Here is a 12,477-nt window from a genome sequence, read left to right as displayed (position 1 = left end):
GGCACAACGTCTCGATTTCCGGGAGCTTAATTTGCCGATTCTATCAGTATGAAGTTGGCAGCCACCGGTGTCGGCACCGGTCTAAGCGGACACTCGGCAATGCGCTTAAATGCATTGACCGAACCATCTGATGGGACGTGCGCTGCTTAAGTTTTGCTATTTACAGCAAGACTGTTCATCGTTCATATTTGCATCAACCAGTCAAAATCTTGATAATGTTACGCCCATTTCAAGAAAGAACAGGTCATCGGCTTATGCTGCGGATTGATCAAAGTAAGCCACAAAAAAACAAACAAACCCAAAAATAGCAACATTCCAAGGAAAAGCGTTTTTTGAGTGACGTATTGTACTGCTGTTACTTGACACGCCGACCGAAATAAGACGAGCGGTGCCCGAGCTCCACGGCGGCAGCCAGAGGGCAGACTTACACAGGTTGAAGTAAGGGGTTTGCGCCGAGGTGGGGAAGGCAGGGCTCGCGGGAAGCGCCTCACCACCAACTGTGGGGGTCGGGCTACTGGGCCCACCCTCCATCTCCTCGAAGGCTTCTCGGTAGCTGTGCATGTGTCTCTGAGGAGCCAAACAATGAGACAGAAAAACGGACTCAGGAAATAGAAATCAAGCAACGATGAACCGACTTGATCATCGCAAAACCTCCAAATGATACTCAAAGACGGAGACAAAAAGTCCTTGCAATTTGCTGTCTTTCATCCGCCTCGTCAACAATATGTCCACTTACAATCAGGGTTCATTGGGAGTAATTTGCTCAAATTGCAAAAACTGGGGCCTTCTGGGGCACGCTGAGGCCACCAGAAAAGTGACTGAGAATGATCAACTCAACGACTCCGAGAAGGCCTTTTCCCCGGTTGGTGCTCGGGCCATCCATGAAGAGCGCAGCTCATGGATGTCAACAAACACTGCCGGAGTTTGTACCTCCTTCGGCCGTCCGCCGGGGTTCATGGCGATGGCGTTGACGAACTCGGGAGAAACGCAACGAACAGGAGAACGGACTGGGACGTCGGAGGAGGTGGCGTCTTCTGGGCCCTCGCTCGCGATGCGATGGGGAGGAACAACTGTGGGCTCGTCCGGAGACGTCGCACGGGAGTGGACACCTGGGGAGGGAGGCACCTCGAGTGAGATCCAATTCAGCAACGGCCCACTTCGGACCTCATAAATGCACCGAGGGTTGTTAATTCTTGGGCGTGCTCCCTGCTTTCTTAAGGCTGCTCAGACACACGAGTGGCCAACACTCGTGTCCGCCATTGCTTCGGTCAAGACACCAACACGCATACAAAGTCGTTATGGTCAAGTAAATCCATCCAGTCATCAATGAACCTACTACGCACGTTGTCAGAAGGGAGCAAGTCGCCCGAGAGGCTGGGGAAAAGCCACACAAGCACGGGGTGAACATGCAAAGTCCACATTGGAACCTCCGACATACGAACCACTCGGACGCTGTGCTGCTGTTAGAGTGTTAGCTTCAGTTACAAACTGCGGCACGCCAAAGCTGACTGTGACGTTTGGTTCTTTGGCTAAAATCTCAGTGGGTGAAAACCAGCCAAGAGTTTTGATTTTGTAAATGGTGAAAAATCAACGTGTTACATTTTATAAGGTGTGTGTGCATGTGATCTATTCAGTATCACATGCACATGCACATGAGATGAGCTTGCAATAATCTCAATGAATTCAGCCAATCCTCCATGAAGAGTCTCCAGATGGTCCAGAATGCTGCCGCTCGCCTGTTGAGTGGTACTAGTAAGAAGGAGCACATCACTCCTACTCTGGCACGCCTTCGCTGACTACATTTTAGAGTCCTTTAGAAGATCCTATGGTTTGTTTTCCAATCTTGAAATGGCCCACCTGACCTCTCGGAGCTTCGACGAACTCGCCCGGTGCCTCAGGTCTGCGGACCAGACACTCTTAGAGGTCCCGCGAACTCAGCGAGGGGACGGAGCCTTTGCCGGAATGACCTCCCGCTGAACGTTGCGCGAGCCCCCTCCCTGCCCATCTTTCAAACTCGTCTTCAAACTCAGTTTTAGTTTTCTTCTTTAGCTTTTGACTCGGCATGAGACTCGATTTTTAGTTTGACCTTTTCTGTTCTTTCTCCTGTCTTGGTTCTTGAATTTATTGTTCTATTGTTTGTTGTTGAATGGATTCTATTCTTTTTGCTCCATGTACAGCACTTTGTTGACGGCGGTGCCTGTTTTGAAGTGCTCTCGAAATACACTTGAATTGAGTTGTAGGGGATTTTCGTCGAGTGCGTCGCACATTCAGATGTTAGACTTGGGAGACAAAAGCAATTCCAAACAAACAAACGACACTCAAACGCAGATGGACAGACGAAAGCTTGCAGCAACACTCCAGAAAGTTGTCGCAACAGGACGAGAGAACAAACCCAAAATCGAGTGAGAGCAAGTGGAGGAAATTCCACAGGTGACCCGTTGGGCGCGCGCCGAGTACTCTGGGCAAACACATGAATGAAAAGGCAACAGACGATGAAAAAGAAAATGCTGACGAAGTCCTCAGAAAATGGGCAAAGTGAAGTGGACGGTGATTTGGAAGTGCACTATCGGTTTCCCGGCAAATATACACGAGCAGCAACAACATTTTGCTTGGCTGTCTGTTCGCTGCCGGTCTCCGGGTCGATCTTGAACGGCTCGGTCAGCTACTGGAGGTGAAACGCTCCACGACACTTGAGGCGCCGGAAAAAATACTCATTGGTGTTCTTACCTGCAACTCGTTGAGCCACCAGCCCTTCAACGTTGAAGACGTCATCGGGGTCGGCGTCCCCTGAAGCGGGTAAAGTTGCTCCAGCATCGGCGCGTCTTTGGTGTTGTAGGACCTCAGTGGACTGAGACAAAGCGCTCGGCCGGAAGGTGTCGACTGCCTGGGGCCGGAGCTGACCAGTTGCAGAAGCCGATGAAGACGGACCGGTTCCAGTGGCCTGCGATCCAAACACAGGGGCGGGCTCCGGCGTGCTGGGTTTCACGGGGGACTGCTGGCTGGACATCGGAGGAGTATCCACCTCATAGATGGCTCGGCTCTGGCTCAGAGAGAAGGAGGGCTGCGTTGTGACGACACCGGTGTCCCTCAGAGGAGCACTTTGCGACTTGGGGATGAAAGAACGGCTGGGCTCCAAGTCCAGCATGAGAAGATTGAGCGTCTCTATGGATTGCTCAATCTCTTCCTGTGAAGCGCTGTGGCCGTGAGGGAACTGCGGAAGGCTCTGGTGAACCGCAGAAGGCGGCGTCCCGAAAGTGAGCCCTTCGGTCACAGGCTCCTCAGGCACGCCGAACCGTTGCCAAATATTGAGACCGCGTTGGACGGCATCCCTGCTACTGGTGGTCCGGGTGGGAGCTGGGGGCATTGACCGCGAATCCGAACCGAGTGACAGTGAACGGGACAGATTCGGAGTTGTCATATAATTGGAGGCTGGCAAAGAATCATTTCGAGTCAGCGTAACGGGTTGGTCTGTGAAGCAAATTTGCGACTGCGCCGTTTCTACCGGGCTTTCTGCAACACTGCGCTCCAGGTACGCCACGTGGTCCTGGCCGTTAATGACCGACTCCGCCTGGAAGTAGAGATCCGCCGGCGTGGCTCGGCCATCGGTGGAGGAGAACGTCCCCAGACTGTCCACGCTGTTTGCCTTTTGACTGCTCGGTAGTTCATCATCTAAAATATCCGTTTCCCGATCCACGGCGCCGTGACCGTTCACGTGCACCTGAGCCGGCACGCGCTGGAATATCCCGCCGACGGCGGACGTCGGCGAGGCGCGGTAGGTCTGACGATGCATGGGCCCCTCCAGCCCACCCAGGAGCTGTTCCAGCTCCTGCTTCTCCCGGGGGCTGATGGCTTGCTGGTCGTGGTGATGGACTTGAGGTACCTCCTCAACGGTGGGAACACTCGGCAGGTTCACGGCCGGATGGACGGCTGCCGCTTCGTCCGTCCTGTCCGTTTTAATTGAGGCCGTCGAGTTTCCCGAGTCGCTGCTCACTGACAAGGCGTGGTCGACGGCGGGCAGGGTGTGTTCGGCAGCAGCGGGTGGGAGCCCGTTGACCGTGACGGTCCCGTCAACAGAGTCTTTTTTACGCACTTTGGCATAGAGACTCCCATCCAAGGGTCCTTGAGTGTGGATGACTTCTGCAACACCGAGAACAAGAGACCACGGTCACGGCCAAAGACAGACGGCGCTGAGGTTCTCAAACTTTTCCACAACAACTCCTGTGCAACGGTCCACACTGTAAGTAGGGAAAGTGTGAGGGCATTGCCAGAACAACTGAAGTCAAATCCTGCTTCGTGTGCACTTACTCTGCTGACTTCAGGAAGTGAGCAGGCTCTGCTCCATGCGCCGTGGACAAAACATTTCATCACAGTCGCTCGCCTTGTGCTTCATCGAGTCAGTGAGAAAAATCGGTGCCACCTGAACAATGCCAGGGCGCGCATCGCTTGTTGCTTTGCGTCACGTTTAGAGCAAGGGAGTGCAGAAAAGAGGCATCTGATACACATCGCCGAATGGAGGGCTTGCGTGAGGCCGTTTGTGTTCAATGAAGCCAGCAAAGAAAAATGGACACTTGTCAACAGAACACTTGCTGGCTTTCATTGTGTGCAAATTATTCAAGAATATCATTTCGGGATTCCTAAAATATTCCTGACGAGCAAAAAGGCCGTTTTGGTGTTGCAACAGAAGCGAACCCGGGAATACTGACAAATGACAAAGGTAAACGAGTTACAGCCGGGACAATAATTACCCATTTCTGCGTTGTGCATGAGAATCGACAGGCGCATAGTCAACATTTGACAAACATGCGTGCGTCTGCACAGGTTCCTCGCAAACAAGTCTTCCAATTTTGCAGTAAACGTTGTAGGAAAGTATAAGACACTGCCCTCTGGCTTCTGGAAACACAAGACTCTCTGCCATATAAACTGGGAATGACACGGTTTTAAAAAGTACACATTAGTTCTGTTCTAGCCACACCAAACGGAAGTCTGCGAGTGAAGTTAGGGGGGATCTATCATCTATAAAATTCATGAAGAACGAAGTGAGTCGATAGATCGTGTCAAGACTGAAGCCGTATCGCTAATGCATTTCAAAATCACTCACTCCGATCAACGGAGAAGTACTGAAGCAATTCACTGTCTCTAATTCAGGAGCTCAATTATGACTCCGAGAGTTCAAATGATTGAGACCATTCGTCTGATTTTCGACAGCAAAGTCCTCGGAATGACACGATGCCTCAATGGAAGCGGGTGCCCCTACCTGCGGAAGCAGTCCCAAACTCAAGAGGGAAAAGTCCGACGGTGGAAACCCCAGTCAGGGAAGGGCGCTTTGACGGTCTTTGGGAGTTGGCTGCGATCTCCCCGCGTCCCCGTCCCTCCGTTCCGCTCCCCCCTCGTCTGTCTGTGTGGATGAAGAGCGCCGCACTCTCACTCCCTGCTCATTGACCTGCGGCGCCGCTTAAGTGGGAGGTCCCTGACAGCTTTTTTACTCTGGAAGCGCAAGGGTGGCGCGAGGGTGGCGCGGAGAAAGCAACGTGTGTCGACAGCTGGAGAGAAGGACAGAAGCCCCTCCGGGTCTCGCAAAGCTACTCGACAGAATTGATCAGAACGACTCCGCGCGTACCGCACGTTAACGTCGGCAGTGACATTTGCGCAAGCGAGCCCTTGGCTTTTAAGCGCGCTCAATGGAGCCCGCTCGTATCGCGGCAACCAGAGCGGGGAGAACGCCATCCGTACTCCCCGAGACCCACGGACATAAAACGAACCCTCCCACCCGTTGTGTGAATTCTCAGGAACAGAAATAATGCTCTTGGGTTGGTTTGGCCCTGGATGTTTGCTTATCCAAAATGGCCCGACACAATCATGGATTCATCTCCTTATGACGTGTTTTTCATGCATAATTTGGCAATAATGCACTAACGTAGATCAAACGAGGTGTCCCCACTTCAGGGATACGGCGGGGTTATGTCACCGCCATAGGACGGCAGCTCTGTCAAGAAGCGCGGGCCCCACTGTTCAATGTTTGAGCTGATCGCGCATTCGCGTCGCCCACGTCTTGTGCACATCAGCATGCAGGAACTTTGCGTGTGTGTGGACCAACACAAGATGGAACAATTGAGCATTTGTCATTGTCCAAGATAATGTCGCCTCTGCGAGGGAGGTGGGGGCGTGGGGGGGATTCGCTTTCATAATGAGGGACAACAGGAAAGAGAGAAAAGCCCCAGAAAAAGTTCAAGCAAAAGACCCAAGTTGAGTCATTCCTGGTGATGGGGCAAATGTCTTTACTTTTCACCCCCCGCCCTTTCCCCCATTTGCACTTGAGGAAATCTAATGGGTGCCTCTCCGCTCACAGCCCAGACTATTTATGTTCTTGGTTACTGTTTACATGTTGGAGGCAGTGAAGCCAAGACCCACACATCACAGGCGTGCGATTGTGGGATGTGTTAAGAGTGCTTTTCATACTCTCCAGTGGGGTACATTTCTTTTCTCTGCACAATGCAAGTTCCACTATTTAAGGAGAGAATGTCTCCCATTCTGACCTTGTGGCTTTAATCAATTACGCTACGAGCGGAGAGGGGGGGACGGTGGTGGCGGTTCTGGCTGGACTGACCACTCGGTGATGAATGTTCTTTCTCAGACATGCAAAGAAACATCCACCTCCAAAAAAGAAAAACAAATCTCGTGAATATCTGCAGATGCGCGATGAGCCATCCCACCTGGAAGCTCCCACATCCTCTCGTCTAGACGGCTTCGGATAAAACGCTCGCACAAAAGCAACTAAGGATGAAAGGCCAACACCACACACAAAGCGCCCAGGGTGTGGCGCGTCGTCGGATATTTTAAGGTTGTTGGGGGGGAGGGGGGGGTCAGATGGTGCAACTGTGTGACCTCTAATCTCTGAACCATGAACCGTGACCTCCGTGGCGGCAGAACCCCTTTAGCGGCGGAAATAGCGCGTGCCTTATGTTGGCAAACACGCTGTGAACATCTTGAGGAAGGCTCCGTGTGCGATTTCGACAGTTGGCGCCTCGCCCACCAAGCGCAAGTGTGACAGTGAGAGTGGCTATTGTTTGCAAGCGCGAGAGCTCTTTGAGATTGACAAGGGTATATCTGGAACATTCGAATGTGGGAATAAAAAAATGGGAAGCTCCAAGAGGGACATGTCCTGGGGATTGGACAGTTTCATTGCATGCATACACTTTGGCGACTTCCTACTACTCAAGTGGGAAAATCAACAAGATGCTCGAAAAAAAGGAGGTTAAGTGCATTGAAATCCATCGTGGCTTGGTGGACCAAAAAACCAACGGCAACCAACATAAGGTCCTTGGCAAATGTGAGTAAAGTACACTGAAATCAATGGGCTCTTTCAGCTTATTAAATATGCATCAAGATTCATCAGTCAATCAATGTCTCCGAGCGCACTTGGCTTTCCACGCCAGCGGAATGAAGGTTACGTGGAAAGTGGGCAGGAGAAGAAAGAAAAATGCCGATCCGCATTGAGCAAAAACAGGCGTCGTTGCTTCGCTACGGGCTGGAGGTTTCAAAATTAGCATCCTCTGTCTGGAAAGAACAGGAATCTGAAACTCTGAAATGTCGAATATGGATGCAGGCAAAAATACAGATTTCGCTGTGCTGAGTCTCTTGAAAAAGCGGCAGGAGTCGTGGATGGGGGGCGCGGCTCCCAAGAGTTGGCTGCAAGAGGCGAGTCAAAGCTTCAGTCGAGAGAGAGAGTTTTACAAAACGGTTTGGCTTTGACAAGTTCGTGTTGATCAAGAACCAACACTGAAGACCTGAACAACGGTTATATCTTCGATACGTCCGTCCGTAAATCCATCCCGCCACTTTAGTGCTACTTTCCGGTCTCTGGAGGGCCTGTCCTGGTCAACCGTATGCGTGAGGCCGAGTCCACCCTCGGGCTGGTCGCCAGCCAACCACGGGGCCCAAATAGACGAAGAAGCATTCACTTTCCCACATTCTGGAGCGCGTCAAGTCCTCAGCGACCCAAACATGCAAACTCTGCTGTCCGATGAGTGCGATGTTGTGTGGATTAGCCCTGCGTAGATATCTGTGCAGCAGTACGGTGCTGTCTGTGGTTCTCCCTCTCAAAGCGCAAAGATCTTCTTGGCTTTGCTTTGCCATTTTCAGACAGATTGGCCGAGTCAAGATAAACAACACCGCCAGGCAAAAGCGACAGAGGTGGAGAGCGTCTGGCCCGCAGCTGCGTCCGCGGGGAAGCCGCAGACCACTCATGCATTCCCAACACCAAACCCTCGACAATATTGCAAATGCTTATCTTGGTACATCAACTGGAAACTCGTACACGCTGTTCAAAAAGGATCTCCAACTGAACGTTGCTTTTCATTGCAAGACGTACACTCTAAATGTCACAGAGCAGGCGCGCCTGTTGCAGCAGCAGTGCTGCTCGAGTGCAAAACATCGCAACAGGAAGAACGAGTGCCCCGCTGTGTCAAATCGGGCCTCAAACGCCTTTAATTTACAGTCTTGGCAGACATGCAAACAGACCGACGACATGTTTGGAGTCAAAGCTGACTAAATCTCTTGAAAAATCTGACCGCGCAGAGGCTTGTTGCCAACACAAAGGGCCAGACGTTTCACCGGGGCAACGCCACGCTGGGAATACAGGAAGAGCCGTATTGAACAACCCACAGAGCATTTTTGTGCCAAAGGAACGTCGTGGCCTCAACGATGACCTGACACCGAGGAGCCAGACCGGTTGGCATGACAACCCCATTGCCCTTCGGCACACTGAGCGAGTCAGTGTGACGCCTCAGCCCAAAAAGCTCACCTTGATCAAGTCAAGGCAGACAGCGCAAGGAACAAAAGGGGCTTTTCCTTTCAAAATGAGCTGGAAAGGCCGGGGCAGAGGTGGGTTCACGTCCTTGTTTTTCTCTCTGCGGCCAGCTTCCAAACTGCGGACGGACAGAAGCCCGTTTGTGTCCCACGAGCCGTGATCCACTCCGCACTCATGTACCCGAAAGACAGCGGCTTCGCACGTTGCCTGTTTCCCCCGCTGCAACAGATACCGAAAATGGCTAAATTGCCAGGGTCAATGACAAAGGCCTTTCCCTGTCCCCGAAGGTCGCGTCTCTTCTGAGCTAATGTACCCTGAGAGGCCACAGTCGGATTGGACGGTCACGTATCTGCTTGTAGGAGAGGCAAAGAGGTCAAACGTCTTCGGCAGGCTCAGTTCTGGCCCTTTTACTGGATAAGATAAAAGCGTGGGAAAGGGCGTGTTGTGGATCAAAAAGGAAACAAACATTCACAGGATTCCTGCCCCCAAGGAGATTGCGAGACTCACATGAAAAGGATCGAAGGCTTCTTGACACAGCAAATTCTTCCCGGACTGCCGGGTAAACAATAACTGTGCTAACTTAATCTTCACCTCGCTAACACTGTAACTTTGTCTTGACTTGGACCAGCTCGTCCTTTTTATAACATTGCTTTCAAAGGATGGACTGGAAAACAGAATGTCGTGTGGAATTTGTAACAGACAAAAGTTGGCATTGCCTCCGTAAACGAGGGAGACGTGATAGATTGTCTAGCGTGACTCAAGCATCTTACAATTATTAAAAACTGAGCAGTGATAAAATACATTTGCAGGCATCAAATCACGCCAAAGCCATCCATCCATTTTCTCATCGGCTTCTCCTCACAAGAGTCGCGGGGCGTACTGGAGGCTATCGCAGCTGTCTTCGGGCAGTAAGCGGGGGACACCCTGAACAACAACAACCATTTGCTCTCGCAATCATAGAGAGAGACCATTTCGAATCTGCAATCAACCATGTTTTTTTAGGGGAATGCGGGAGGAAACCGGAGCACCCGAAGAAAACCCACCCAGGCACGGCAAGAACATCCTAACACAACACATTTGTGTTCAGGTTGTGTCACGGGTCCTCGGGACCTTTTTGTGCGTCCCGAGCTATTTGCCAAATAACAATTTGTTGCAAATTGACCCCAGTTCCAGGACCGGTGCGAAACAGTCGAAGCCTCGAGCGTCATTACCACATAGTAACCCTCTCGGGAAGAGGATGAGAGACGAGCAATTCTATTTTAGCCAAGACTATTTCCAACTGCCACCTCATGCCATTTCTTGAGCGGTGATAGCCAAGCAACCTTTGACATTCGACGACCTGATAAAAATAACATGGGAGGGCTCATGGGCATTTCAGTCGATAAAAATTGCATTTATGCGGGTGAATCTGTGTGATCTCCAGTAGTTCACAGCTTTCCTCGTGTCAAAAAAAAAATTTTTTTAAAAATGCTACTTGGTGGTCATGTTGATGTTGTCTCTCAAAAGCACGAAAAGCCTTCAAATTGCAGGTAAAAATAAGGTCAGCGAAAGGTTTGTTTGTTTGGTTCGTTGTTTTTTTTTGGGGGGGGGTTGGACAAAAAATTTCAGCATGGGACTATGAGGACCCATGCTGAAACAAACTTGAGCTATGCCACACATTTGTACTACTTCTTTGGGTGACTAAAATGAAAGGGGAAAAAAACCATTGTGACGGACCGTGTCGTTGTCGGCTATTCACCTTCTGTAGTGTCCTCATTGTTGTGATTGAAGTTCTCGTAGGAGTCCCAGCGAATCAGCGGATCTTGCGTGTTGTAGTCCACAGAGACGCTCGGCCCGTTCTCCAGGTGATCCATACCTTGACCAGAGGTACCAAGACACAGAGCACACATGTGAATCTCCCGCTCCCTCGAAAAAAATTTAAAAAATGGTGTCGCACGGGTCAAAAAGTTGATTCTTACCATACATTTTTTCTGGGCCAAAAGAAAATATAAACTCCACTTTGCCATATTCCGGGAACCTCTCATCTGCAAACAGGAAATCATCCAAAATAATCCGATTGGTTGTGTGGATCCTCCAGACTTTGACGCCACCCGCCGCAAGCATCAGATTGTGTTCCAAGTTTCCAGAGGGTGCGACTGAATGAGCAATGGCATTTTTTTTGTTTTTCTTTTCATGTCGGCTATCTTACCTGCTTCCGATTTCGGCTCACCAGTCCGGGAACTTTCCTAAAATGGCGGCTTTAAACCAAAACTGTTCACTTGCTGTTCAGTTTTGATCATGCGTCCCTTGAGACTTTTTTTGGTCTTCCCGTGATGATGGACACGTCCACCTAATTTCGTGTTGATTAGTCAACCGGGTGTCAGATGCGATTTTTATTTATTTTTTGGGCTGATTTTGGAAACGATACGGCATTCTGAGGTCTCCATTACGGCAAGTCTTTGAAGGCAAGAATATGAAGCCCGAGTTTGGAGCGGTGCGTGTGGCCTACCTTTGAACGTCTCATCGAGCTCGTCTTTGCCAAAGACGATTCCCAAGTCGTGAACTGCGCAGGTGTGGAACTGCACCCGGAAAATCACGTCCCGGCACGGGCCGCGATAACGCTTGTGGTAGCACTTGAGCTGCGGGAAGGAAGTCATCGGATGAGATTTCTCTCAAGGCAGGAGTAAAACCAGGAAACAATCACGTAAATTGCCACTTTGGGGTCATCGTCGGCAAAACTTTTTGACAAGGGGACGGCAAGGCGGGTGACTGGCTAGCGCGTCCGCCTCATTGGAGTCATCAAATCCGTTTCCGTTTCTGGCACGTCAAGGAACGTGGGCCAATTTTAAAGAGAATGAGAGGAGCCGCTTCCCCAAAAATCCAGCTTCAAGTGTATCCCTGATCAGAAAGTCCGTTTCCAACTGCTTTTAGCATTGCGATGTGCCCCTCAATGGTAGCAGCATTTATTTTGAACGTGACCCAGGGTGTGTTGACTTGTGCAAATGTGTCAGAAGCGATGCTTATCGACATTTTTTTTCATCTGACGATCGCCACCGCTAAGCATTTCAATCGATATTTGGCGCTCGACCCCCAAGATGGCGCTCGTTATTTGAAGCATTTCCGTCCGCGGCTTCTTCTTACCAGAATGTCTCCTTTGAGAAGTAGGCCCGGTTCAATGGTGATGCAGATGCTCGTCTGACTGTCCCCTTGAACATTGCTTGCAAAAGAGAGAAAGGAAAGGAAAGGCGTTCACAGCAGCACGTCACGGCCTCGCCAAGCGCGGCGACTCCAGACGCTCAATCGAAATCGCGCCTCCATTTTTTTAGCGCGGCTTTGCGCCGTGTGAGGCGCTGCGCGCTCGAGGGCGCGTCATCTGCTTCCAATTGCCTCCCCTTTGGAAGCGGCGTCATCACAGTCGCACTAATTTGCGGCATTAGTGTCGACATGGCCGTGGAACAACTGCAGCGGCGGATCAAAGGCCGACGACTGCTAATGGGGAGCATGTGAGCGAGAAAAGCGGGAGGGGATGCCAATGCGGGGTCTTGCAGCGAGAGGGGCGCGGCGTCATTTCACAGGTCTACTGTAACAGGAAAAAGCAGTCGGCTTTTGACCGTACCCCTCCCGATGCCTTCATTTCTCAGCAAAAGCAATCACGTTTGGGGGGGGGGGGGGGGCATTTTACACCCGGGTAA

At 51.1% G+C, this 12,477-nt stretch overlaps 1 protein-coding gene across 4 annotated transcripts in view; it reads right to left on the bottom strand.

Moving 5' to 3' along the window:
• Nucleotides 1–237: 237 nt before the first annotated feature.
• The window catches only part of LOC109515471 (tensin-1-like), a 19,377-nt gene continuing 7,137 nt past the window's right edge, over nucleotides 238–12,477 (bottom strand). Inside the window, exons 10-17 of one of the 4 annotated variants that reach the window (XM_019869271.1) lie at nucleotides 11,927–12,002; nucleotides 11,295–11,424; nucleotides 10,765–10,830; nucleotides 10,545–10,667; nucleotides 2,728–4,137; nucleotides 2,393–2,458; nucleotides 931–1,109; nucleotides 238–567 (exon numbers count right to left, since the gene is read on the bottom strand). In XM_019869271.1, the coding sequence (XP_019724830.1) occupies nucleotides 253–567; nucleotides 931–1,109; nucleotides 2,393–2,458; nucleotides 2,728–4,137; nucleotides 10,545–10,667; nucleotides 10,765–10,830; nucleotides 11,295–11,424; nucleotides 11,927–12,002 (2,365 nt within the window). In that variant the 3' untranslated portion in view covers nucleotides 238–252. The remainder of the gene's footprint in view (nucleotides 568–930; nucleotides 1,110–2,392; nucleotides 2,459–2,727; nucleotides 4,138–10,544; nucleotides 10,668–10,764; nucleotides 10,831–11,294; nucleotides 11,425–11,926; nucleotides 12,003–12,477) is intronic. The other 3 variants (XM_019869280.1, XM_019869289.1, XM_019869298.1) reach the window with 3 other exon arrangements.

The sequence above is a fragment of the Hippocampus comes genome, unplaced genomic scaffold, assembly GCF_001891065.2.
Source record: "Hippocampus comes isolate QL1 unplaced genomic scaffold, H_comes_QL1_v1.1 scaffold518, whole genome shotgun sequence".
NCBI lineage: Eukaryota > Metazoa > Chordata > Actinopteri > Syngnathiformes > Syngnathidae > Hippocampus > Hippocampus comes.
The sequence above is the reverse complement of the archived record's forward strand: the minus strand, read 5'-3'. Positions and strand labels throughout refer to the sequence as shown.